Here is a 25,976-nt window from a genome sequence, read left to right as displayed (position 1 = left end):
GCACCAAAGAGTGGGGGATAATTTTGTTAAAATTGTTGAAACATTATCCTAACAATTTCTTGAATTTTCCAACATTATAAATTTACAGTTACCCAACTAGTAATTTATGTAACTCACATTTGCGCTTATTTCAATAATATAAAAATTAAGTATGAATAAACCATATTAAATAACCAAATAAGCTTCTTGTTTCTTTTCAAATTTCGAGATAAATATTTTACATATTCCTTGGTCGGTTAGTCCTCATGAAAACTATAGGTTATATGTTGCTGGATTAAGGATCAAAATAATTGTTTATGTGGGCTTCATGCATGTACTTTTATTTTCATAAAGTTCCCTTACACAAATTTTGACAATATTGTCATAGGGGCATATCTCTAATATTTGCCAGAAGCAGCATTCGTTGGCGCGCGCAAGTCATAAGAAGGATTTACATTAAAGACGGCTGGAGCAACTTTAAACCTTAAAATATTTTAAAAATCCATCATATGGGATTGCGACGGATTCGGAAAAAAATATCCGGGTATCGGTTTCGAGATCCAGATATCGATAACCGATATCCGGCATCCGATATCCATCTTGTCCTTGTATCTACGGTATCCGTCACCGATATCTGTCTACCCTTCGGAGACGGATATCGACCGATATCCAATATCCAATGTCTGGCACAGTCCCGGTTTTCTTCCCGATATCGGACATCAGTTGTCCGATACGGGGTATCGGGGCGAACCCGGCTTCACCTACAAAAATTGACTGGGCCGCTCCACTCTGTGCCATATTGAGTTTTCGTATTGGGCTTGATTTTCCTCTCAATGGTCCATGTAAAGAGTTTTGGGCTGCTGGCATTTCTCGTACCCGTGAGAAACTGTGCTCAGCTACGGGTGTCAGCAGTCAGTTCCTTCAACTTTGCTCAGCTATGGCGGATGCATCCCCCGCTCTGAAGATTCTTCTCCACAAGGAAGTCAAGGAACAAGTCTCGGATATAGTGTCGAGTCACGGCGATCGCGATAGAATCATTGTGAGTGCAATATTTCATTAGATACTTTCTTCAACCCGAGTGCCTCCCAGGATGATGGCTGTTTTCAGAGGTATCACTTCTGCTAAAAAAATGTTACAGATGCGATGTCTCTGGAAACAACCATAACATCGCATCCGATACAATTTTATTTTTATCCGACTGATTATTGTAGTAGCAACTAGAGACGTGCGGGAGCTGAATGTTATATTTTACGTTTTCTTTGATATTTATTTCGTGTTCCACTCCAAGTTTTAGGACTTTGCGCTTATCATTGACGATGTCTACTTCCGGGAAATGTTTTAGGATGAGAGAAATATCTTTTCTCCTCTTCGTTGGCAACCCTCACGCGGAAATTAAAATGTACATGTGCGTCGACAAGGGAACATAATTTTGGCTTGATTTTAACTTGTTTATTTCTAGAAATTTTGGCTCCCTTCCACAACCGTTGGTGGACGGCGAGTACTCTCATTTCTTGAATTTTTTAACCCTTTTGTCTTCAACTTGATATCCATTTGTATTGTTATTCAATATTAGCAATCTACTTTTTATCCATAATATTATTTTCCCTTCTAATTCTCAATGTCGCTAAATTTTCAATACCTTTTTCAAAAAAATATTCGGACGTATCATTAACATTCAAAGAAAATTGAATTTCCATTCTGTATCGTTTTATTTAGCTTTTAAGTCATTCAAAAATCCCTATTCATTTCAACCGACTTATATTTCATTCCTCCGTTTCACCTTGCAGGGCGTATTTAAGAATGCTCTTTTGAAGACTGAGCCACCCGAAAATTTTGCTCTTCAGGCCGTGCAAGAAGCTATTAATCCTCAGGTCTGATGCGTGACTTATGTACTATTTCTAGCTACATCTTACTGAATTTGCTGATAATTTCTCGACCAGCACATCATCCCCTCGCACCATGAGAGACTCACATGTTGATGCCTTTAACATTTTTTGTTCCAGAGGCAAACAGTTTTGGTTCAAGATGAGAATCAGTCGCTGGAAAATTCACTTCGGACGTTACTTCAAGAACTTGTGGTTAGGAATTCATATCGGCAGCTCTCAATTGTCCATTACTTCAAATTCTTTTGAAGAATTGCACTAATGAGATACTATCTGTCTAAATTTGCTGTATTTCATCACATATAACTTTATCGATGTTTTGTAATGAGCCGCATGCTTCTGTACCTTTTGGTGGTGCATTTTGAAAGTAAAAATGCGGCATGATTTCATTTATTAGATTGGGTATGGGCGACATGCTAGTTGATCCATTTGCATTCAAATGGGCCAAATATCCAAAGTTCTGGATATACTCTATTTCTTACTTCCAATCTGTATTTTATTTCTTCTGGAGAGGTACCATGTAATAGCCTAACACTTATCCCGTTGCACAGTAATGATCAGCAAAAAGAAAAAAATGGATTCAAACTCTTGTGTAGTTCGTTTTCTTTGTCACGTGAAGCCTCTTTGTGCATTAATGGCGAAATCTGTGATTACATTTTCTCAGCTAGTTGACTACCACGTTATGATAAGCATATCTTTCTTAGTAATATCTTCTGAGGATGTTGGAAATTTATTTTGTGGTCAATACGACACTTTCTCTCCGTTTCCATTTTCATTTTATCAAATATTCTACATAATCTAATCTGGCCACGTAAATTTTTCCAACCGCGTTGCTCTGGTCATAGGCCATAGTCTAGCCATGGAATTTTTCGACATTTTTCCTTGTTTTGTGAAGGATGACTGAATAGAACTGTCAAATCGCTCAATCTCTTGGTGCTTTTGTGTATTGATGCTCAATATTGCCACTGACTTCTTGAAAATTAGCTCTGTTGTGTTACAATGATTCTTGGAATGATACTCTTGCCAAACCAAATGCCTTCTTGCCAAACCGAATGCCCAGATATGCCATATGTTGGTACTCTTTTACGCAGAGCTCCTTGCCTGGGAAATATGACTATAAATCTTTAACTTTAAAATTAATCTTTATTGCATTTTTCATTAGCGTTTTTATTCCCTGTAATTGCACTATGTTTTTTTTTCCTACTCTCCTAGGATCCGATACAAACTCTATGGGTTCATTTCGCCCTTTGATACTGTGTTATTTATATTTTAATGGATCCCTCTAAATGATATGAAGAACCTCTTCCCCGACCTTTCTGGCAGCGTTGTCTCTCGGGCTTTCCAATTGGAGACTGATATGATATCAGAGCTGTAAGGCAACAGACACACCTAGCCACTTGGGTTCCTTAGTATTTCTTAATTTATGTCCGCTACACTTCCCTCCTTTGATCTATTTAAATGTGGAGAGAAGGCAAGTTGGGGAGGCAGCAAAACTCATGTTTCGCGTGGAAAGCAACTGATCTAGCTCAAGCTGATGAGGGATCCTCTGCGACTTAAGAAAGCATAGGAAGATTGAAGGAGATGGTTAAAAAGTGATTTGTGGGGGCCACAACCAATACCTGCCCTTTGTGGTGCCTGTTGGCTTTTTGGTTCTTATAGATGACCATTCCAAATGACATGGATTTGTCCGTTGACATCAAAATCAGAAGTTTCCACCAAGGTCAAACCGTGTTTCTCAATGATTAAGAATCCTTATGGTGCCACCATCAAACGTTTCTGATCTGACAGTTGCAGGGATTACTACGACCAGTCTCTCTCCAGTTATTTCAGTGTGATAATTACTCATTAATCCTTATGTGCCAGTACCCTCCCCAGAAGAGGATTGCTGAGAGGAAAGCTGTTCATTTAGTAGATAGTACCACAGCCTTATTATTTCATCAGATATCTGACAATATGTCTGAGGAGATGTTATGCCTTTTTCAGCTTATCTGATTCATCGAGTCCAGTAAAAATAATTAAGGAAACAGCCCTATCGACCCCCTCTCCTTTGAATACGCATAGTGGTGCCGCAGTGTTGTGTATTTTTGGGTTACTCAAATAATCAAAAAGAATATGAGTGCAATGATCCAATGTCTACGAGGCTCTTTATTTAAGCTGATGTCGTTTTTGCTGAATGTTGAAGCTACTTTTTAAGGACGCTTCATCATCTTTTGACCTGGTTTCTGAGAAAGAGGACTTGATAGTCATGTCACAATCACTGCAGACACAGTCATCAAGTGCCACATTAGTGATTGTTCAATTGAGGCCCTGAAAGTCCAAGAAATTCTCACCAGGAGAACCAAAATGTAAAAAATTATCTGAGATGACCTCAAGGTGATCTGGGAACTTCAAAAGACTTGAAATCTGAGAGGACCATATCCTCCAACGCCTTGATATCCATATTATCTGCACCTTCCCTTGCCAGGACCTGTTAGTTGTGGCCTAGTGGAGGAGGTGCAGTCTCTTAATGAATTCCTCAGAGCCTCCTATGAACCAACTTGGATGCTTAATTTCTTGCATTGGGAGTTGGGAGTTTTCGGTTTAAGCCAAGGTATTTGACGGGTGACTTCCTTGGTGTCATGAAATGCCAAGGTTTGGCGAATAGAAAAAGGCCCTGCTATGTTTTTCCTTGAGGCCCTGCTCTCCCTCCACCAGCACCAAATGCCTCCTATGTTTTTCCTTATGGTTTTGACAAATAGGATACCTCGTTAGTGTAAGTTACTAGTTTAAATACCAGTTACTGATACAGGCTCCTTGGGCTCTGAAGTCCCCTAAAGGTAATTTTGTCTTTTTGGCATTTCCTGCATTTCCCTTATAAAGGTTGAAGCCCTCCTCATTGGGGGGAAGGAAAGAAACATCTGGTATCAATTAATTTGCACAATGTTGGAACGTTTCAGGTGGCCAGTAAGGGCCAGTTAGGGCCAGTAAGGGCCAGTAAGGACCAGTTAGTAAGTGTCCCACATTGTAACCCTACATAATAAGTAGGGAACCCTCTTTTTTGATTGCTAGTAAGGGAACGCGTTGTTTTCCTGTTGCTGCCCTAGGTTAGAGTTTCTGGAGAACCATTCCCTGTGGGACATATGAGTTTGGTTTTACATACAGTTTTGTGGAAAAACAACAGAGTTCTCTTTCGCTAAAATGCTGTTTTGTTTACATTTACTTAACAGTCATCGGCTGTCAACTCCGGAGGACGTACAATGGACTTTGGGCGATCAATTGATGATGCTGATACCTCCAGTGGCCAAATACCAAGGCTCCTTGGTTTGTTTTGTTTCTTTTCATCATCTCTTTTTGGGAAATTTTTAGGGGACAATTTCCCTTTGTTGTTTCTTTTTTTAGACTTGTCAGGCATTTTTGATGAAAATTTTGAAATTACATCCATTTTGCTCCTATTTTCCTTCACAGATAGATAATAATTGCAAAATTCGAGCCTATCACTTCTTCAACTAATTATTTATGTTGAATGAGTCACAGATAAAAAACCATTAAAAGATAATTTTAGATATCAAAGAGGTTCAACTTTCATACAGAAGGTTTACAAAACTTATGTATTTATTTCCTCAGATGTTGTCTTGTACCTTTGCGAAAATGGCCATGTGGAGGGTGGTATGATATTTCAACTTCTAGAGGATTTGACAGAAATGTCAACCATGCAAGACTGCAAGGAAGTTTTTGGTTACATTGAAAGCAAGCAGTATATCCTTGGCAAAGTACATTTCCTATCAATGTTCTCAGTTTCTGCAGGCTGAAGTTGTCATTAATTAAAAGATTGTGTTGTTTTCAGCAAGAACTGTTTAGTCGGGGGAAACTTGTGATGTTGCGGACATGTAATCAACTGCTTCGCCGTCTGTCGAAGGTTGGTATTTACGATTGAGACAATCAACCATTTACTGCACTGATCATTGTGAACATCTTAACATTTGAAACTAAATAAAAAATATGTTTCTTGTTTGAAACTTTCTCTTAATCTTTTATCTTTGGTTAGTGCCAAATGTAAAGCTCTTTTATTTAAGTGTAAGTTAACGTTATTCTCACCTGCTTCCCTGGCAATGTTCTGTATACGTGCACTTTATAATGTTGTATGGGCTAATTGAGAAACTTGTGTTGTCCTTCAGGCAAATGATGTGGTCTTTTGTGGAAGAATTCTTATGTTTCTTGCTCACTTTTTCCCTCTATCAGAACGCTCAGGTAAGCTTCTCGCTTTTTCTCTCAAGTGCATCACTAATTTTTGTTCTCCCAGGTCTGGTTTCTTAAATCACTTATTTCATCTATTCTTCGTAGCTGTAAATATAAAGGGTGTTTTCAACTCATCAAACGACACAAAATATGAGAAAGACGCGCCTGAGGGTATGGAAAACTGGAACTTTAAAGTTTTCTAAATTTATGCCATCATATTTTCTTCTTTTACAACTGTCTTTAATTTTCCTTTCTTGGAAACATCCAGGAGTTTCTTTGGATTTCAACTTTTACAAGACTTTTTGGAGTTTACAGGTTCAAAATATTACCTTTCCTTCTGTAGAGTTTAATTTGATTGCTGTGTGCATAAGGCTAATGAGAAAACTTTTGATTTTTTTTTTTGAAAGATGATAAAACTTTTGATGAGATTTCATCCAATAAGATGTGACTGAACTTTGACCGTGGTGCTGGTATATTTGTTTATTTCTTCGTTTTTGTACCTGCTTTGTATTTGTCAGCTGGGATTCACTATCTTGACCTTCATTGCCTTTTTACCCGGTCGATGTGTGGACTTAACTTATAAAGACCCACACTGATTCTTTTCTCCCTGTTATACGTAATCTCTCAAAGGGCCATTTAGCTGGCTCATAACTGTCAGCTCTGTTGGAGCAGAACAGACCAGCAGCCAGCCTCCACATTTAAGGTTTCAGAAAGAAAAAAAACAACTTTGAATTCGTGCTCAGAGTCTGGGGTTTAAATACCATGAGTTACAACTTGTGGGTTTGGGCCTGGGCCTAGAGTAGGCCCAAGACTAGGCCCGGGCCCGGCCCGAGTTTAAGTGACTTAATTCATACAAAGAGGTCACTTAAACAGTGAAATAAAAGGTACAACAAGGGGCTCTGTTTAACAGTAATGTACCCTTAATAAGGTGGGTCTTCCACCTTAATCAAATATGAGTCTTTTCTTCCGTCTGGGGTTTTAACAGGTGGCTGGAAGCACTCAGCCTCTCAGACAGCACGAGGTGCAGCGATCAATGGAGTCTCCCAGCATGTCATGCATGGTTGCTCAGAGGCATGGCAGGTAGCCTCTCCCATAATTCCTGCATTTGAGAACGAAAAAGCAGTAATGGGATTACATCCAATTACTGGCGCATCTATGAACTGCTACCAATCTACGTCATGGGGAAAGGACTGTGACAGAGTACTCAGTAGGATTACAGGCCATCTAGAGAGAGCTGGATTATTCGATCTCTTGGGGAACCATAGTATGAGTTTAGATCATCATCTTGCCTATGGAAAATACTATGCAGGACAGGCTTTGGAAATTTCTGATGGGATTAAATTTTGAATATGAGTCCTTTAGATGCCAGATCCTAAAGAGAGGAAAATTGCCAGATCTGCTGCAAGCTATTCAGATTATTCTGGATGAGGAGAATCATCTCTCGTGCGAGGAACTCTTAAAGAAAACCTGGACTCTGGTCTTATGGATGAGTCTAAGCCTACAAAAACTCCTTACCTGGATGGTGGAGATTAGAAGGCCTTAATGATAAAACAGGCGTTCACAAGTTCAAGTTCGCAAGTACTGCAAGAATAGGGGGGACACTCTAAAGAATTGTGGTGGCAACTACAAAACAATCTGAACTGGTAAGGTCAAGCTAATGTTGCTGAACGGGAAAAGCATACTCAGGAATTCAGGGAAGCAGGTGGTAAGCTGATGCATGCCAATCCTAGAGCCGATCTTAACTCTAGAGTACAAGCATTGATAAAAGATGAATTTGAAAAAATAAGGGCAATGCTGGATTGTTGACTCAGGAGCGCCAGACCATTTGACCCCCTGTGTAAAAAACCTTTTTACTTGTATAGGGACAGGGGATAGAAAGGCTTTGCTGCAGGAGGTCTATTCCTATGGGTAACAGGTATTGAGACCTTTCAGATCCATCTTTTTGGTCTACTTGTAAATGTCCTGCATGTTTATTTGAAACACTGTTACACTGTTTATTTGAAATCATAAACCAGTTAGAGATACTGTTTGCGTACCATGGATTGTGATGGCTGTCTCATATATTCAGAGGTCTTTTTTAGGAGCTTAGAGTACCTATAAATGGTCCGACCACCTTGCTCTGTGACAGAAAATTGGCTATTAATATTTGATTACCCATAACTCGGTGCAGCATGATAGAACTGAGCATGTGGAGATCAATATACAATTCTCAGGGAGAAAATTGATTTCCAGATTGTTAAAAAGGAGTACGTACAATCATGTCATCAATCTACTCACCAAGGGAGTCCCATTGAGCACAATTCACAGGTTTGCGAACAAGTTGGGAATACAGAATATCTATTCAACAACTTGAGAGGAGTATCTATTGATGTAAGATTCTTTTCTCCCTCTTTTATGTACTCACTCAGTGGGTACATTAAGTAGGCCAATAATGTCTTATTTATAAGGTGGGTCTTCCACCTTAATCAATATACGATTCTTTTCTCCCGTCTAGGGTTTCAAGAGTTGGCTGGAGGTGCTCTTGCTCTCGAGGGTGTTACAACTTGCTGCAGTCAACAAAGTCTCCCAGCTGACAAAATATTCATAATCTAAATTTATTTTAAGTTGGATATCTGTTCCATCTTGATTTTTGTTTCAGTTCCTTTGGAGGAGATTATTTCTCACTGGAAACTTGCCATTACTCAAATCAAAAGTAGAGAAACAAAGCATCTGTTGTCTTGCTTTCGTATAGACCACAAACAGCTCTTAATTTATTGTAAATTTGAAAAACCAGAAGAGTAAAAATTTGACTTTCAGGAGTCAATTAAAACCCCACAGATGGACCTTCCTTCGTAGAGAAGATATGATAGAAATCTCCAATGGAGATAAAGAACACCATCCGGGGGCCTCCAGCTTCCACGAAGCACAATATTAGGGTTTCAAAATAAACATCGTAGGGGTCAGCTAGAGTTGCCCAGTTTGAGTTTGGTATCTTTAACATTTGTGGATCAAAGTCCAATGAACAGTTAACTTAGTCTCCCAGTAAGAGAAAATTGACCACTCATATGATTCATTTTTGTCATTTATTCTCATGTGTGAGAATAAATGACACAAAACAATGGAACGGGATGGAGTGCACTGTACAATGTGGACCAGAGAGGTGAACCGCTTATAGAACGTGGCTCAATGACAACTAAGTGTTGTAAAATAGAGATTAAAGGTAAAATGGATATCTGTCAATGTTGGAAGCAACTGTTGTTTTAATTTCTTTCTTTAAGTTTCGGGCCCAGTCTTCTTTCTTTAAGTTCGGGCCCACTTGTAAATGGGGGAAACGTTTTTTAGTTAATACAAGTTGTTGTTTTCTTACTTGTCTAAAACCCTAGCCACCATAGTCCGTCAGCAGAAGTTCATCATGGTATCAGAGCGACCTAGGAGCCTAACGATCTGAATCTCCATCAGATCTGTCTGGCATCTACTCGAGCTAACAATCTATTGCGACGAGGCAGAGGTGAGCAGGTCTCGTGAACTTGAAGGGTTCAGAGTTGACTCTACAAGGTTAGTAGAGAGAGGAAAGACAGCACCAAGACAGCTAGAGCTTGGCAACGGCGACATAGAAGCGACTGCGACCAAGGACATTGAAACTGACTCAGGTGAAGTGACAAGTCAGGATTGATGGAAAAATCCGGAAATCCAAGAATGGATAGAGGAGCTGGCGACATTCAGCCAGGTACTCTTCCCTATTGTCCCTGAGGTGGTTAAATTTAATTGCTTCAACTTACTTGATTGGAGTCAATATATTGAACTAATCCTTCAGAGTAAGGGATTAGTCCATCATCTCAAAGAAGAGATAGACCTGGAGAGTCTAAAGTATAAAGCCTGGAAGGAGGATGCAGGTGTACATGCATGGTTACTGGGCAGTATGGCTGGAGATCGGTTCAGGAAATACATGTACCTGAAGACGGCTAAAAGCATCTGGGGTCACCTGCACAAGAGTAATGTAAGAAAAAGTCATGCCTGGAGGATTTTTGAGCTAGTTACTAGAACAACCACATTGGTGCAAGGAGAAATGTCTGCTGTAGAGTTCGCAGAAGAACTTCAGGCAATCTGGCGAGAGATTGATCATCTGAGACTGATCAAGAATCCAGAGGAGTGGTAGGCTACACTACAGGATCATATGTTTAGATTCCTTATGGGACTAAACAAGGAATATGAAGGACTCCGAAGTCAGATTCTCAACCGAGAACATATCCCAGATTTGGAGGAAGCCATTCAACTTGTAATCAATGAGGAAAGGCGAAGGGCTTATGGAAATGACAAAGATGAAACAGTAGCAGGATTCATGATGAAGATGAAGCAACAGCAGAAGGGCACATCAGAGGGCCAAATTATAAAATATCAGAAAAAACAGGGAGATGAAGCTTCAGAGCAGAAAGGGCAAGGAAGTAAGCAGCAGGGTAAATTTAATCTATATTGCTCGTATTGCAAAAGGAAGAAGCATACTAAGGACAACTTCTGGATTCTGCATGGTGGTCCTCCAAAACCTGCACAAGCCTATGTCTCTGATGCTAGAGAAAGTTAATCAGATGATGAAGCAGAGCAAGGGCAAGCCCCAAAAAGGACTGCCTCTAAGATTACCGCTGAAGACTATGCTACTCTGAAGGAAGAATTTGAGAAGCTCAAAACCATGATAAGCTCTACATCCATGGCTCGAGCTGGTGAGCTACCTACCTATCCTGATCATATTTTATCTGACTGGATATTAGATACCGGTGCAACAGATCATATGACTCCCTATTGTTCTAAGTTTCATAACTATACTCCTTATAAAGGAGACAGAAGGGTGTTCACGGCAGGGGGAGAGGTCCTTCCTGTCACAGGTATTTGGGACATAAAAGTAAAAGGCCTTGGGCTTATTAGACATGTTCTACATGTCCCTGGCCTGAAAGCTCAACCACTATCTCCACAGAGATTCATCAGAGATTTGGATCTTATATTTTCCATAACGCCTGACAATGTGTTTGTTTATGATAAGGCACAGAACCGGAGGACTTCACCTTTTAAAGTGAAGAATGGGCTCTTGTACACAACACAAGAGCTACACAAGAATGGGCAGTGAAGGTGGTGGAGATCCTGCATCATGCTACACTACAAAAGAGCTAAAGGAGAATGGACGGATGGAGCAGATCAAGTTGATGCATTGTCGTCTTGGACATCCGTCATTTGAATTATTAAAATATATGTTTCCAGTGTTGTTCAAAGACTTGAATGTTGTTGAGCTGTGCTGTGATACATGTCAGTTTGCCAAGCATAAACCGGCAGGGCTTAATGGAAAAAGTAAGCAAAGTAAAATACCATTTGCTCTTGTTCACTGTGATGTGTGGGGTCCATCATCTACTACAGCATTAACAGGTGCAAGATACTTTATTGTATTCATCGATAATTGCACACGGCTAACATGGGTATATATATTAAAATCCAAGTCGGATGTTGCTGTAATAATTCAAACATTCTGTCACATGGTGAAAAATCAGTTTGATACTGCCATTAAACGACTGCGTTCTGATAATGCAAGGGATTTCATTAATGAAACAACTTCCCAAGTACTTCAAAACTCTAGGGGTAATTCATGAGTCTTCCTGTATATATACCCCACAACAGAATGGAGTAGCTGAGAGGCGCATGGGTCAAGTGACCACTACTGCCAGATCACTACTCATTCATAATGATGTGCCCAAGCGATTCTGGGGAGAAGCTGTTTTAACAGCTGTATATATAATTAATCGATTGCCATCAAAGTCATTAGGCTATAAAAGCCCTGTGAAGCTAATGATGAAATTCTTTCCCCACGCTCGGTGGAAGACAGATCTTAAACCCAGAATATTTGGCTGTGTAGCCTTCTTACATCTGCACAATCCAGAAGACAAGTTTAGTACAAGATCAGCTAAGTGTGTTTTCTTGGGTTACTCACTTACCCAAAAAGGGTACAAGTGCTACCGTCCTACAACAAGGAAATTCTTTGTGTCAGTAGATGTGACGTTTCATGAGAATGAAAGTTATTTCAAGGCATTACAAGGGACTTCTACTGATATATATCAGCAGGTAACTAGAGTCAAGGACAGTGGTAGCCAACCACTGAATGATACTGAAGCAGGCAATAGATCAGTTGAAGAAAATCTGAATTCTCTGCATGAAATCTGGGAAGTACCTGCAATTGACAATCAGACATCTCAAGCTCTCCCAGTTTCTCCAAACAGAGAGGAAGTCGTAAATGAAGCTGACAACACCATGGGAGAAACAAATGAAATTGAGAGTGAGATAATAGTGGGAGAAGAAGATGAAAGTAGTGGATGGCCTATTGCTCTTAGAAAGGGCTGAAGACAGTGCACCCAAGGAGTGAGATATCCACTCGCCAATGTGGTTGAATATTCTCATCTTGGACATAGCTATCAATCCTTTATTGCAGCCATTAATTCAATTCCAATTCCTCGGACTTATCAGGAGGCAATTAAGGATGTGAACTGGAAGAAAGCAATGGACACTGAAATGGAGGCATTAATCAAGAATTGCACATGGGAAATTGTTCTGACACCACCTGGCAAGCGTCCTGTAGGTTGCAGATGGGTGTTCACTGTAAAATATAATGCAGATGGGAGCTTGGAACGGTATAGAGCCCGGCTAGTAGCGAAAGGATATACACAAGCTTATGGTAGCGATTATGGAGAGACATTTGCACCAGTCGCCAAGCTAAACACAGTACGAATCCTTCTCTCACTAGCAGCAAATCTGGACTGGCCACTGTTACAGTATGATGTCAAAAATGCCTTCCTCCATGGTGACTTAAATGAGGAGATTTATATGGAGTTACTCCCTGGATACTATGAGTCTGAATCAAGGAAGAAGGTATGTAAGTTAAAGAAAACACTTAATGGTGTGAAGCAGTCTCCAAGAGCATGGTTTGGGAAGTTCTCATGTTGCATGAAATCCATAGGTTATGTGCAGAGTAATTGTGATCATACACTTTTTTTGAAGCATGCTATCTCTGGTAAAGTCCCAATCTTATTAGTTTATGTAGATGATATTATCACTACAGGAGATGATTATCTTGAGAATTGATTGTTGAGCACCAAGTTAGGTGAAATATTTGAAATTAAGTCGCTTGGAAGACTAAGATATTTCCTGGGCATTGAAGTTGTTTATTCTTCCAAGGGAATATTCATTTCCCAACATAAGTATATCCTGGATATCCTTCAAGAGGCAGGAATGAGTGGATGCAAACCATCACCTGTGTCTGTCGCTCCTAATACGAAACTGGGCATTTGTGAAGAGGAAGTAGAGGTGGATAAAGGACAATATCAGAGGTTGATCGGAAAACTAATCTATTTGTATCATACAAGACCAGATATAGCTTTTGCAGTTGGGTTGTTGAGCAGATTTATGGATAGTCTACGTCAGTCTCATTTACAGGCAGCATTCCGTGTATTAGCGTATTTTAAGGGTTCAGCGGGCCATGGAATTTTCTTCAGCCGAAATGGGAGTACCGATGTGGAGATGTATACTGATGTAGATTTTGGAGGATCCCTGATAGATAGACGGTCCACAACAGGAGACTGTGCACTTGTGGGAGGAAATGTGGTTACTTGGAGGAGCAAAAAACAACCAGTAATTGCATTATCTAGTGCTGAAGCTGATTACAGAGCTCTAGTCAAAGGTATCAGTGAAACCCTATGGATACGAAATATTATTTCAGAGATTGGGATGGCACAAGACAAACCCACTGTAGTCTACTGTGATAGTAAAGCAGCAATCGACATTGCTCATAACCCAGTCCTACATGATAGAACAAAACATATTGAGTTGAACAAGCACTGGATCAGCGAGAAGATAGACCAAGGGCATGTTTATATTCAATATGTAAAGTCGACTAACCAGACTGCAGATATACTTACCAAGGGATTGGCCAAATCCATCTTCGACCGGTTGCTGAGCAAGCTGGGAGTTCGAAGCATCTACTAACCAGCTTGAGGGGGAGTGTTGGAAGCAACTGTTGTTTTAATTTCTTTTTTTTTTCTTTCTTTAAGTTTCGGGCCCACTCTTCTTTCTTAATGTTTGGGCCCCACTTGTGTCGTAATGGGCCCTATAAGTTCAGGCCTACGTGTAACCCTGTAAATGGGGGAAACGCTTTTTAGTTAAGACAATTTGTTGTTTTATTTCTTGTCTAAAACCCTAGCCACCATTGTCCGTCAGCAGAAGTTCATCAGACAAGGTATTCCAGCTAGTGGTACATGATGAAAGAGATTTACTGGCCTGACAGTATTTGACAAGGTATTCCAGCGTCTCCACCCTCAGCAACTGCCTGGATTTACTTGGGTTTCCCAAGTATTAACCTCGTGTTTCAACATTATTACACCCTATTCAATATGGGGTGAAAGAGGGAAACGAAGGATCACCCATAAAAACCTATAGGCGGATCCGGTTTAGGTTACTTCTACAATATTACAAACTTAAAAACTGAAAGACATTTACATGAAGATGAACATGGATTTCATCGAGAAATAACGGGAGGCATGTTATGGTGGATATTCATGTTTCTTTATTCTCTGGTGGCCATGTAGGAGACAGCTACTTGGGGCAGATGTGGTATTATCTACACCTGGGAGGGGGAAGTATCCCTTCACTCAGTTGCCGGGGCGTATCTCTGTCGCAAGACGAGCCATATTTTCTTCTTAGGCCTATTCCAAAGTCAGAGAATGCAAAGCCCTCTCTTGCTTTGAAGATGGGTTTCCTGGGAGCTCCCTTTCCTTCTGCCGAGCTCCCCAAATACTTTGCTGGAATGGCATTTGTAAACCATAGATTGCTCTTCATTTAATGGTTTCCTTTATTTATGTAACCAGAAATGACCTTCAAGTAAACAAGTATAATACTGGAATCCATCGTAATGGGATTGTCTCAGGTAAGTGGTATTTGAATCAGTATTATCGAGTAATAAATTTAGGGTTTCCTATCGAACCCTAAAAGATGTCTGGAGGAGTGCAACACCAACAATACTTGATATGTAGTATCCCTTTCGAACTAGATATAAGTCTATTTTGACAATGATTTGACACATCTGAGGGGGAACCCATCCATGTTACCTCCCAGGTTATCCGAGTACTTAAACCAGAGAAAATAGTCTGTGCTCTTCTGGACACCTTTTAACTGAACGAAGAAATTTTTGTTAAAAAAAAACTGAACGAAGAAGCTGCGATTCAGGAAGAACATTTGATAACCTTTCAGAAAATTGGGAAATATTCCGAATCCAGAAATACTCGTGGAGGACTAAGATACTGCCCACCTCTGTGTGTAGGGGACTATTGCGTTTGTCACTCCATGGATATATGTAGTATATAGTCTTCACTGGATATGTCAATATCAATCTTGTTTATGATGCTTAAGTGTGCTATAATGTTTTTTAGTGCAACGTCATTGATTTTTAAGTGAAATCCTTTTTTTAAAGTGGATCTGCTCACGTTTTCAGCTGTAAAAATGTTCGTGGTCTTATAATATTATTGATGATAACTTTTTATTCTCTGCTATGGATTGATTTAAAAACGTGCAATTTGTGCCACCAGGGACATTTCCGTAGTCCTGCTTCTACAATTCTTCTGCCTGCTAATTGGCAAAAATTCTCTTCTAGTATTACGGTACCCAAGGCTCTATATTTTCATCTTTCACCACTATAGACAAAATACGAAGATTTCTGCTTGTTCTGGCTTGTGATTATTGAAATTTAGGTTGTGTTGGACGCCTTTGAAGCTCAACCATTGAGTGAGGACGATGGAAATTCCAACATTCTTGAGGAGGAAGAGACTGCCTTCAGCATTAAATACTTAACAAGCAGTAAACTGATGGGTTTAGAGGTAAGTGACTGGAAAGTGCCCGTTGCATTCTTTTTTTCATTGGCGTTATTTCAATTTGCCTTCATATGTTCTTTTTTTTCTATCAATGCAGCTGAAAGATCCAAATTTCCGTCGCCATATCCTTTTGCAGTGTCTCATACTCTTTGACTATCTCAAGGTAACGTAAGGCATGAGGATTACAGTGAATTCAGGATTTCTCAATGCTTTTTTTTATGAAAGAAATAAGGAAGATCAGTCGAGAGCAGTGATTAACTTGATACTATTAAAATAGAGGAATGGTTAATTCACACGATGACCAAAATGCCCCCCTCACCCACCTTCTGAACCAGTATGCTACAAGAAAATCCACGTCATGAACAGTGTTGTCCATTGGGGCAGTCCTTCCCTTAAACACCACCTCATTGTGGTGCCGCTAAGTCACCCAGAGCACTAAGAGAAGCCTTCCCCATTCCATCTTTCTCATGTATCCGTCTTCCTTGGTAGTCTCAGAAGGCCTTGTCAAAGCAGAAATCCACCCTGGGATGTGCTGTGATGCCCGTATTACAAATAAACAGGCAAAGAAGAGATAAAAAGAGTCTTCCTCATACTCTGTGTACATATCACATTCTGCCTTGTCGGGGAACATTTTTATTTGGAGGGCTATTGTCACAAGTCTCTGCCTCATCAAGAAACAACCAAAAATCCACACATTTATAGGAACTTTTTGTCTCCACAGCAGGCCACATGTGTTAATGGTTGTTGGATCCTCTAACACTCCCCTGCTAATCTTGGTGTTCGTATCCGTGAACCAAAAGGAGGTGTCATATCACTCTCAGTCATTTTGTGTCTCACTCAAAGGTTTAAGATGTTTGAGTGCTTGCATGCCCATCAATTATTCCAGGCTCTGATTTGACAGAGCCCCTTCCAAGATTGGGTTCCTGTGTCATCCTTACATTCTCTGAGCGTGGGACGAGGATTTTTGCAATAGTAAAAAGTTGTGGAAACTCCACTTGTAGGGTACCTCTATCTGACCACTTGTCTAACTAGTATGTAAACACAGCATCATCTTCTTGTTTAACATCAAAAAAATCCAAGGTGCGGGGAAATATTCTCATGCCATGCCAACACAAAGACTTCCCTCGAACTCGAGCCACACACCTCTCTTACCTGTCCTTCAGGAAGTTCGAGATCAGTTCCTCCGACCACTTATTTCTGTCCACACATTTTGTGAACAGAATGTTGGGTGGGGGGATGTTGCCACCCCGGTGGGGGGTTATCAGGGAGGTTTGGGGGAGGCTAGGGTTTTTCAATGCTGATTTGATAGTTTAAGCAGTCAAATCTAAGTCATCTTGAGACTAATTTAAATTGAAAGAATATGCTTTTTAATGCTCATCGGGGACATCTTGAGGATCTTAAGCATATGTTTGTGGTTTTTCCTACCATTTTCTTAATCGAAAGATTTTGAATGGAGATCGAGAGCATTCTACTTAGGTTGCGTATGCTACATTTTGCCTTATAAGTATTTCTATTGTCTCTTTCCTTATGCAGACTCCTGGTAAAAATGACAAGGATGTACCATCTGAAAGCCTGGTACGAAATAGCAACATCATTTTAACAATTGATTTGTTGAATTAAATTTCCATTTTTCCATGTCTGCCATTTTATCAGTTATAACTTGTTTTCTTTGTAAAAGGCCTTACAATCATATTTTCATAATAACTGATCGACTAGTCCATTATTTTTAGCTATTATTGCTTCGATGGTGCTTGTTTGTGTATATTGGTTCTTTTATAGATTCGAGAGGATAGTCTTCATCGTAGACTTTGTGACGAAGCCTGTTCTTGTCTTCTATCCAGGTTCCGAATGTCAATGCTATTCTACTCATGTTTTGGGTCATCTTGACGTTCTCTTAAGTCTCACTTTCACCTTTAATCTATTCTTGTCGCTGCTCTTGTACCTCACATTGCTTGATTCATACATTTTATTAACCTTAAACGTGCACACTTCTTAATTTCCTAATAATCATCAGTTTTTGGTACTTGAGGCGTGACTTCTGATCTGCATTGACATTTATTTTTTAAGTTACAGTGCTGTCTTTCTTTAAAAAAAAGGTACACTGCCGACAATAGTTACCAGATGGTCTCATTGAACTTTTATGTGAACTACCTCTTTATCTGTCCTCGGATATCAACCGTTGGATCCCATGTCATCAGATTATTACAGAGAATGAACCTGCGGCCCCTGAAACAATTTTTAGGCTATAGGGAGAGGAGGTTACACTGCCGTCTATGTCTGTTATCTTTATGGAAATGATTTTTAAGAAGTTCTTTCCTGGGATGTCAACACTGTAATTCCAGCTGCTTAGTTTTTTTGGTTACATGATTCTCAAAAATGTTCTTAAAAGCTTCATTGTTTTATGAGAAATGTCCATTTTTAAGGAACTTTTCGTTTCATATGATTTTCAGAAGGAAGAAATTACTGCATGTGAAGAGCGTGTGAAAAAGCTTCTTGAGTTAACCCCGCCTAATGGAAAGGATTTTCTCAAAAGTGTGGAGCATATCCTGGAACGAGAAAAAAATTGGGTACTTGCAGTTCTCATAACACTAAAAGATGTTCAATGGCAAACATATGGTGCCACTTTGTTTGAAGAACAACCTAGTATAGATTTTTCATCATCGTCTGTCTTCTTAGGTTTGGTGGAAACGAGACGGGTGCCCAGCATTTGAAAAACTTGTAGCTGAAAGAAAAACTGGTCAAGAAAGAGCCAGAAAACGGTATAATTGTGATGTCACATTTTTTTAGCAAATTGTTATTTTAAATATTCAAAATACTTTTCATGAGGGATATTTGAGTGCTCGAATGAATATTTCTGATATCTATGAAATGAGCGAGTCAAACTTCCATCGCTATGTTAATACCAGAGAAGACCATGTAGGCTGTTTTTGACCGCATGTTATAAACCTCTCCATGTTAAGAACACGTGATTCAGAACTAAAATCTCTTCCACAAAAATAGGTTCTCATGAATGGATATTTTCTCTGAACTGCTGCTTTTGTTTTGGCCGGTGATTTCTATCTCATTATTTCAGGTCTTTGATTTTCCAAGCTTTCCAGGCTTATATATCTTCCATTGCAACTCATTCTAGATTTTAATCTTTTATACATTTCTTCATCCATTTCTCAAATATCTCAATGACTCTTGGCCTCAGTGCTCTGTCTGTCGTCTACTTACTCTTTTCTTTTCTTTTCCTCAAAATCGTATTTTTGGGTGTATGATACGACTGAGTTTTAGGAAGGAGAAAATAAAATGAAGTGAGGTAGGAAGTTTCCAGAAAATACACTTACCAAATTCAATTAAAGAGGCGAAGGTTTTGAAGTTGGATGATACTGTCAAAATCTAGTAGCGGGAGTATTATTCTATGAGACGCTGGGAGTCTGTACGTCCAGTGCCATCTTCTGTATCTTCTAATAGCCAGAATCTTGACATCTCATTGTTCTATGTTCCTTTAGAAAAAAAAAATTGTTCTATATTCTTGATCCTTATTGTCTTAAGTACAATTTGGTTTTGTTTTCTTACTGTTTGGTTTATGATACAACTTCGCATAAGGGATGTTCTTGAAGATGAAAGGCCATGAATAGCTTTTCTCTGCAGCATTTGGAACCTCTTCCAAAATCTTCTTCGTCTTTCTTTCAATCATTCAAATCTCTATTATTTCCGTTTATCCTTCACAGTGATGTGATTAAAGGATTCTATCACTTTCCCAACTATCTTAGACGCTATCTCAGTATATGTTAGAAGTGGGGCTTTTTGGAAATTCACTCACTATCCCTACAAAGGCAGTTAAGCCCGGTATTAATTTTAGTTTGGTCTTTCACTTCACTCCAAATATAGTTTCATCTCCTCTTCTCTTTATCCTTTCTGTCTTGCTTCCGGAACTAATTTATCTTGTTTCCACACTCTATCTACACCTCTTTGAAGTTCAACAATATTTTGGGAGCTGTGGGAGTACGAATCTTTCTTTGTTCGTATGATAGTTGTAGTCTTATTTCTGGACGTTGGAACTCAAAGAATCTTCATAATTTTCATTTTAAAAGCTGGCCGATGGTACTCTCTTTTGGTAAAGCTCTATTAAAACTATTTTGTCGTCAACACCAGATTGTTTTATTTCATCTTTTGGTTTCTACTACACAATTCCTTAATAGCCAATTTATATGTCAAGTTTTCTACGAAATCTATTTTTTTGGGCAGGAGACCAAGGTATCGCTTGGGCAATAGAGAACTCTCACAGTTGTGGAAATGGGCGGAACAGAATCCAGTAAGTTGTCCTTACACTGCCTCATCGTTTAATTTGGAAATGTAATTCTCGTGTTTTTGGTGCCTAGTTCTTTGCACCTTTTACAATTTTATGGTGTAGTCTTTATATTCCTAATGCAGATTTAGTGTGTCTAATTTTCCCCTCAGCTCGGCCATTATGCCGAAGTGTATTCGCACATGAAGATTCACGTGTTACACCCTTGCCAAAATAGGAGCTAAGTTGAAATAATCTAAAACATTTTATTCCCCTAGGGTATCTTAGGCATATTTGCCGATTAGGGGCACTATAGTCATCTGATGTTTAGGGTAGACTGCTTCCCTTTTTTATAAATATGTGTAGCCCTCCCTTGAGGAGGGTAGTCAAGACTTAAGGTAAGATCGACCTCTTGGCTCACTATCTCAATCCTCCCTGTCTCGGTCCCGTCCCCTTGACGGTCCAGCGATCCCCTATCCCTGTGATTGTCTCACCAGATCTTCAGCCGGCTTCCCTTCAATCCGATCTCTACGCCTGCCATTCGGTTCTCTTCTAGTCTCCGACGATCCCCGTCCCTGCGATCTTCAATCCTTCACCGCGTCATCAGGCAGCTAGGCCCCGGTCGATTCCTGCCTCCTCTGTTCAACCCCTCCTATCATTTCCGTTTCTACTCTCCTACCCCGGGAGCTTCTACTTCGCCTTGGCCTCTACTTCCCTCCCGATATGAACCTAAATTGTGGCTCATATCAATTTGAAACCAATTTTACCATCCCAATGTAGATCTAAAAAAATCAAGAAATGGGAAGAGGGATAGGGAGGAGAATGGGAGAAATGGAAGAGGTAAGAGAAGACGAGAGATCAATGGGTGAACAAACCCTCAAGAACTTCTGAATCAGGATTTCTTGCAGTCACGACAGCCCAATACAGCAATTCGTGCCAAGAAACTGCAAAATGATCATTTATCAAAAGGTGTCTTTAATAACCTTACAAGGGGGTATTTATAACCCTAAGATTGTCAAGAATCACTTCCCCTAAGGCTCAGTTCTTGACTAAGCCTTGTTGACCAGGTCTCCTGTGATGAGTCCTCATCAGGACTCTAGCAATAACCAAGTTTTTAAATCTCAAAAGAGAGATGTCCCGAACCACAGGGCCGTGGCAAAAACTTATAAACGAAAACTTGGGGAAGCTTTAGGGTGGAAAAGACAGGTAGCAGTATAGTCTTCTCATAAGAGGAGATCATCTTGTCGTCTAAAATGTCCAATACTCTGGCCCAACCCCTCATCACTTAGGAAACAGTTGTTACAATAAAAAAACATGTCTTCTGGTATCCCTGAAAAGTTTTGGTGAAGAACTGAGTTGCACCTTGATACGAACTTTGATGTAGGCTCATATCTGGGAGGGGGGCCTAGATGAGGAGGAGATGATTTTTCTGAAAGAAAGAGGAGAGGTTCCTGGGGTAGAGAGGAGAAAGGGGAACAATCTGAGGAGAGGTCGAACAGATGAGGCAGGGATTGACCGGGGACGAGCAGCCTGAAGATGCAGTGAGGTAGAGGCAATCGCGGGGGATGGGGATCGCAGAGGGAGAGAGGGACTTAGACATAGAGAGGAGAGACAAATGACTTCATTCTTCTTGGCTGCCCTCTTAAAGGGAGGGCATCCCTATTTAAAGCAAATACATAATGATGAAATGACTAAAATGCCCTTGCAGGCTAAAATGATGATACTACCCCTAGATAAGTTGAGGATCATATCATTGATGTAGTCCAGTTACATGTAACACTGCTCTACAGGCAAGCAGTTCATTAATTTTAATCTCTTCGGTGGCCATTCCTCCACCTGTGGGCTGTACTTTATGTGGGTCATTAGTTCTCAAGTAACAATTCGTGAACTACTTGGAGTCATGTGATCTGTTGCTCAGCATCCAAAAAAATCTAGAGAGCTCTACGAGAATCAGATTTTCAGAATTTTTTTTTACCTTCTCCTGGCCGACCTTGACTATCAGCTCTTTAAGAAAAGCGTCTGAAAAACCCGAAAAATAACGAGAAAACTTGAGCTTACTGATTAAAGTAGCACCTAATTCGGTTTCTTGAGGTTGTTCATCTTATTTTTCTCTTTTTTTTGAAACTTCAGAATGCGTTGACGGATCCCCTGCGTGTGCGCACGCCATCAGTCTTGGAGTATTGGAAACCTCTGGCAGAAGATGTAGGTGTTTTTTCTGTGAGATTGCTTTTCAGGGATTTTAATTTTGTTGCTTCCGGAGTATTACATTATTTTTTTCCTCTTTCATGGTTCTGAATACCATTATTATTCTGGGATCTTATAAATGATTATTCTTTTGTGATCTCTTTGGCGAAAGATGATCGATTTGGATCTGTGTTGTAAAGTTTCCTCTTTACCCTCCTGTAAACGTTAACTGATCGGTCATTCCTGAAACAAAACTAAACTCAGATGGACCCGTCTGCTGGAATAGAAGCTGAATATCACCATAAGAACAATAAGGTACGTACGGTTCACACTGACTAGAGGTTATTTCTTTTTTTTTTTATACACCATTCTCTTACTAAATCTTGCGGACTGTACATGGGATTTCAGGTCTACTGCTGGAAAGGCCTTCGGCTCTCGGCAAGACAAGATCTGGAAGGATTTTCTCGGGTATAAATTCACATGATACTTTTCATTTAAATCCCAAAGAAGGTTTTACTCTTATTTCTGCCGCTTATTAAACCAAGTATGCCTCTCGATATGATGTTTCACAGTATACTGATTTCGGCGTTGAGGGAGTCGTTCCCCCCGAACTTTTACCGCCCGAAGTTCGTTCCAAGTTCCACGCTAAGACCATTGACAAGTCCAAACGAACAAAGAAGGATGAAGAAACCAAAGCTTCTGCTGCTCAACCGGAAGAAGGCGAGGTACTTACCTTAACGGAATATCCTTTCCATATCGAGATTTTTTTCCACTTGTAATCTTCGTGGAATTATTTTTTAATGCTTGGATTGAATCAATGCTAGGTTTTGACCTCAGCCCCCGAGATCGACGGTGGTGCAACGGGCGCTGATCTTGAAGACGCAGCAGCTGCCGTTGATTCATCAGATACTTTACCCACAGCTGCTTCTTTTAGTGGGGAGTTGACTTCTGATGTTCATAAACAGAGTCCAGGTTTGAATGCAGCGCCGGAATCCGAACGAGAGGCTGAAATTGACGTGGAGAAGGAGTCCGACCCAGACACGGAAATGAACGACACCAAATAAGGTTATGTTCTAATAATTTTTTTTAAAATTTTCCTTTAGAAAGGGTGAAAACGCCATGAATTTCACGCAATATATTTCACTGGACATTTTTCCTTTCAAGTTACATTCATTGCTGGAAGTAGAAGAATTTCCTAATCCGCTTACTTGTATATCCATTCATTTGATCGCCCCCCTGTCTCGTCCATGTCGATGAATATGCTCACAGCCTGCATTATCAAACATATGAACCCAATCCATTTCTTTGATTTTCCGCAGATACCCTTTTCTTTAATTCTGACAAAATTTAAGAAACAATAATTTCGATGATGATTGATGTTGTACCTTCCCTATCCGGGGCCGTTCTTTCATTCTCTCCAGGCTGCTACGAACGTGGGAGACGGCCCCCCAGCACTTCAACGTGTTCACCACGTCGTCCAACCTCAGCAGGTACTCCTCTTCCGTAAGAGGGAACGACCTCTTGCAGAATCACGCAAAGCACGGATAAGCCTCTCATCAATCCAATTATCTACTCGCGCTATATCATTCTAGCTTTTAATTGTGTTATAGAATCGCCAAATCAATCTATCAATTTTCCTCAAAAAAAAAAAAAAATCAATCTATCAATCAATATATTGATCCATGTACGCATCTAACCATCCATATGAAAACAGTTGACGGACCTGTTCCACGTATTTCCACATCACGTTCATGGCCAGCAGATTTCGTCCCATGAACTCCTGCAAGAAGAGGATTAGGACAGGATTTCAGAGAAAAAAACCAGCAGGCAAGTTTCCCAGACCTTCTTGATGAGCTGGACGTCATATGATCTGCCGTACTTCTTCCGGATGAGCATGGCGAGATCAAACCCGGTGAATTTCGAATCATCCTGTCCCATGAGCCGTTCTAGGGCATCCCGAGTCGATCCACTGTTCATCTGCATAAAAGAAGGAGAAGACCGATCAACACAGAAAGATCAACACGTAATTTCGCTGATCGACGATTTTGAAACCTCGTTGGAGCTTCTCTGGGGGGATTCTTCGTCGTCATCTCCGGGCTGAGCGCTGCCGCGGACTGCTCCGGCAGAAACGAGCCTACAGCATGGGTTCTTCACAGGGCAACCGAGAAGAAATTGGCTTGGCTGGCGTCCAGGAGCGATCGATCTCCTCCACGCGCCGGATGAACGGGGCGGGAGGCTCGACACGGCGCTCGCCATTTCCTGGCAAATCCACTTGGCGATGAATTGCTAGGGCAGAAGATTGGGGAAGAAATTGGGGGAGGAATCAGAAATACCTTCAGGGGAGCATATCTCGAAGAGAGATGATCGGGATAAAGAACCAGGGGGGAATTTCAGAGGAAATGAGGAATTTGGTAGCAGGGGGGAAGGGAGGTGGGGCCGCGACGGCGCCAGCCCGCAGGTTCTCGTGGTGGGGAGAGGAAGGCCTTGTTGGCCGTCTTACCTTGGTGACGAAGATCTTCTTCCTTCGTTTTCCTGTCTTCCTTTTAGACTGATGTTTGCCCCTCCCAAGCCCAATATCTGATGACGGTATCGGGATAGATGCTGAAACAGAAGTTGGAATGGGGCTACTTTACCGATATCTGAGAATTGGACAATGTTGTCGCTGCTACAGTACTGATATCCGATTGTAGTGTAGGAATGCGGACGAGACGGTTTTTGCATCCCAGACCGAAAAAATCGTCCTGTCCGCGAGGTTGGACGAAAACGGGGACGGAAATTCGTCCAAGTAGACGGTTTTCGTCCACTTGGACGAAAAAACCGTCCCGCCCGGAGGTCTCAGACAGAAAAACATCCCGTCCACGACCCTGGACTGATTCCAGACGTTGGACGAGACGATCTTTGTCCCGTCCATCGTCCACATCCTGGACTATCCGGAACTTTAACTAGTGCAGGGACGCGGACGGGACGGTTTTTTATCCCAGGATGAAAAAATTGTACCGTCTGCGAGGCTGGAGGAAAACCGGGACAGAAATTCATCCCAAGACGAACGGACGGGACAGTTTTTGTCCAATTGGACGAAAAAGCCATCCTGCCTGTGCCGGACGGAACGATCGATGAACTAGAAGGATACTCCACTAGGACAATTACGAAGACTCCTTTTTTCTTTCAGAATAATAACTGCCAACACAATATCAGATCTGGATTTCTTTCAAACAAGCATGCTTCTCCACACGTCCACCCTTCTCCCACTAATAGTCAAGTAGTGGCAGTTGGGGGGAGGCTAATGGGTCCTTTGAAGAGGGAGCTTATTGGGATCCCTTAAAAGGGTCTTTTAGGGGGAAAAGAGGAGTTAACGTAGACTCTTCTCCCCTCCCCCTAAAAGGCACAATTAGAACAATTAAGCAACAAGCACGTACGAGGGGGAGGCTGGTACTCACGCAGGAGGGGCCTCCCGACAATCCAAAGACGACGAAAAAAGAAAAGAACATAAAGACACACGACATGACGCAAGACGACGATGACGCTTCTCAAACCTGATAGTGGAAGTGTGGGTTATTCACGTCAGCTCGGGCT

General features: G+C 40.8%; 2 protein-coding genes across 3 annotated transcripts; one reads left to right on the top strand and one right to left on the bottom strand.

Moving 5' to 3' along the window:
• Positions 1-837: 837 nt before the first annotated feature.
• On the top strand, positions 838-23,984 carry THO1 (nuclear matrix protein-like protein). The gene is made up of 22 exons (XM_078592358.1): positions 838-1,018; positions 1,767-1,850; positions 1,983-2,057; positions 5,069-5,162; positions 5,466-5,611; positions 5,686-5,757; positions 6,017-6,089; positions 6,183-6,248; positions 6,346-6,392; positions 15,665-15,736; positions 15,827-15,952; positions 16,044-16,109; positions 17,480-17,521; positions 18,397-18,513; positions 18,623-18,705; positions 20,180-20,246; positions 22,350-22,421; positions 22,668-22,718; positions 22,812-22,871; positions 22,976-23,128; positions 23,228-23,468; positions 23,825-23,984. Exons 1-21 carry the CDS (start codon positions 917-919, stop codon positions 23,465-23,467), a joined length of 1,908 nt encoding a protein of 635 aa, XP_078448484.1. The 5' UTR covers positions 838-916; the 3' UTR covers position 23,468; positions 23,825-23,984.
• Positions 23,470-24,878, bottom strand: LOC144717046 (uncharacterized). 2 transcript variants are annotated; one of them, XM_078592359.1, is made up of 6 exons: positions 24,737-24,878; positions 24,456-24,662; positions 24,246-24,380; positions 24,101-24,183; positions 23,789-23,921; positions 23,470-23,673 (listed from the first exon to the last, which is right to left on the bottom strand). In XM_078592359.1, the coding sequence occupies exons 2-6, from the start codon at positions 24,657-24,659 to the stop codon at positions 23,608-23,610; spliced, it is 621 nt and encodes a 206-aa protein (XP_078448485.1). In that variant the 5' UTR covers positions 24,660-24,662; positions 24,737-24,878; the 3' UTR covers positions 23,470-23,607. The 2 variants fall into 2 exon arrangements, with proteins under 2 accessions (XP_078448485.1, XP_078448486.1); XM_078592360.1 differs by having other exon boundaries at positions 23,789-23,923; positions 24,127-24,183.
• Positions 24,879-25,976: the final 1,098 nt, after the last annotated feature.

This window comes from Wolffia australiana, chromosome 2, assembly GCF_029677425.1.
Source record: "Wolffia australiana isolate 7733 chromosome 2, ASM2967742v1".
In the NCBI taxonomy this organism is placed as follows: domain Eukaryota; kingdom Viridiplantae; phylum Streptophyta; class Magnoliopsida; order Alismatales; family Araceae; genus Wolffia; species Wolffia australiana.
The sequence above is the reverse complement of the archived record's forward strand: the minus strand, read 5'-3'. Positions and strand labels throughout refer to the sequence as shown.